Genomic DNA, 1,089 nt, shown 5'->3' on the forward strand with positions numbered 1-1,089 from the left:
CGCTTGTGTTTGTGTGTGTGTGTGTGTGTGTGTATGTATGTTTGTATAAGTGTATGGGTGATTGGCATGCCCTCTGGTGTGATTTGCTGCTTCTCTCCTATCAAACATCTATCATCTCTATGCCTCCTCTCTTTTATTTGTGTGTTACTCTCTAGCAACACCTTGTAAGCTTCGGTACTTACAGACCCAGCTGTGTTGCAAGTGTCATAAAACTTTTACTAAATTTCATTACTTAAATTGTTACAAAGTCAAATCCAAGGATGGTCAGATTCTTAGAATTCGGAATTAGAAAAGATGAATATGACTTCCCTGTTCAAGACAAAATCAATCCATTTGGCTGTGTGAGCTTTTCTCAAACTTCTTCAGTGGATGGTTGGCGGGTGCTCTGGTGTGGTGTGCTTCTTCTTGCCTATCAAACATCTATCGTCCTTATCACTCCTCCTTTTCTTCTTCTTATGTTACTTTGTATGGCTCTGTGTGATTTTTTTTTTTTCTTCACCTGCGGACAGAATTCGGCAAAGATCCAGTACTGTATCCCGGCGGTCCACGGCTTCTTCAAGTCCATCGCGCTGTCCTCACAGAACAGCCTACAGGACACACTCAGGTATTTCTCTCTGCCTTATTCTCGGACAGAATATGTTCAGATGTACAAAGCCCAAAATTCTGAAATTTGTGTTTTTATTGGAGTTTCTTAGACTGTTGTATCTGTTGTATGTGCTTAAGAAATAATTTGGGAAAATAAATATTATTCTAAAGCTTGAAAGAAACAATAAAACAAGAATAAATGGGTAAAATATGGACAGTTGTTAAAAGGATTAAACACGTTTTTCCTTCCTGAAAAATTTTAATTTCTGGACTTATTAGGGAGGATGGAAGTGGGGTGGGGGATGGGAGGAGAATTGCAACCCTTCCTTCCCCACTAGGAGAGAAGAGTTGCATCCCCCCTTTACCTATAAGTGAACCAACGAAGTATTTATTTGCCAAGCCCTTCCCAAGGTCGCATCAAACAATTTACATGTTGTTTATCTCCCCCTCCTCGCTCCTTCCACCCCCTCCGCTCCCTCCTTCTTCCCCCCCTCTTCTCTCCCT

At 41.2% G+C, this 1,089-nt stretch overlaps 1 protein-coding gene across 4 annotated transcripts in view; it reads left to right on the plus strand.

Annotated features, from left to right (window-relative positions):
* Nucleotides 1-1,089, plus strand: part of LOC101849361 (serine/threonine-protein kinase mTOR) — a 62,301-nt gene that overhangs the window by 48,630 nt on the left and 12,582 nt on the right. For all 4 annotated transcript variants that reach the window (XM_035968706.1, XM_035968707.1, XM_035968708.1 and 1 more), the window contains one exon: nucleotides 510-604. In XM_035968706.1, the coding sequence (XP_035824599.1) occupies nucleotides 510-604 (95 nt within the window). The remainder of the gene's footprint in view (nucleotides 1-509; nucleotides 605-1,089) is intronic.

Source organism: Aplysia californica, unplaced genomic scaffold, assembly GCF_000002075.1.
Source record: "Aplysia californica isolate F4 #8 unplaced genomic scaffold, AplCal3.0 scaffold00077, whole genome shotgun sequence".
Lineage (NCBI taxonomy): Eukaryota > Metazoa > Mollusca > Gastropoda > Aplysiida > Aplysiidae > Aplysia > Aplysia californica.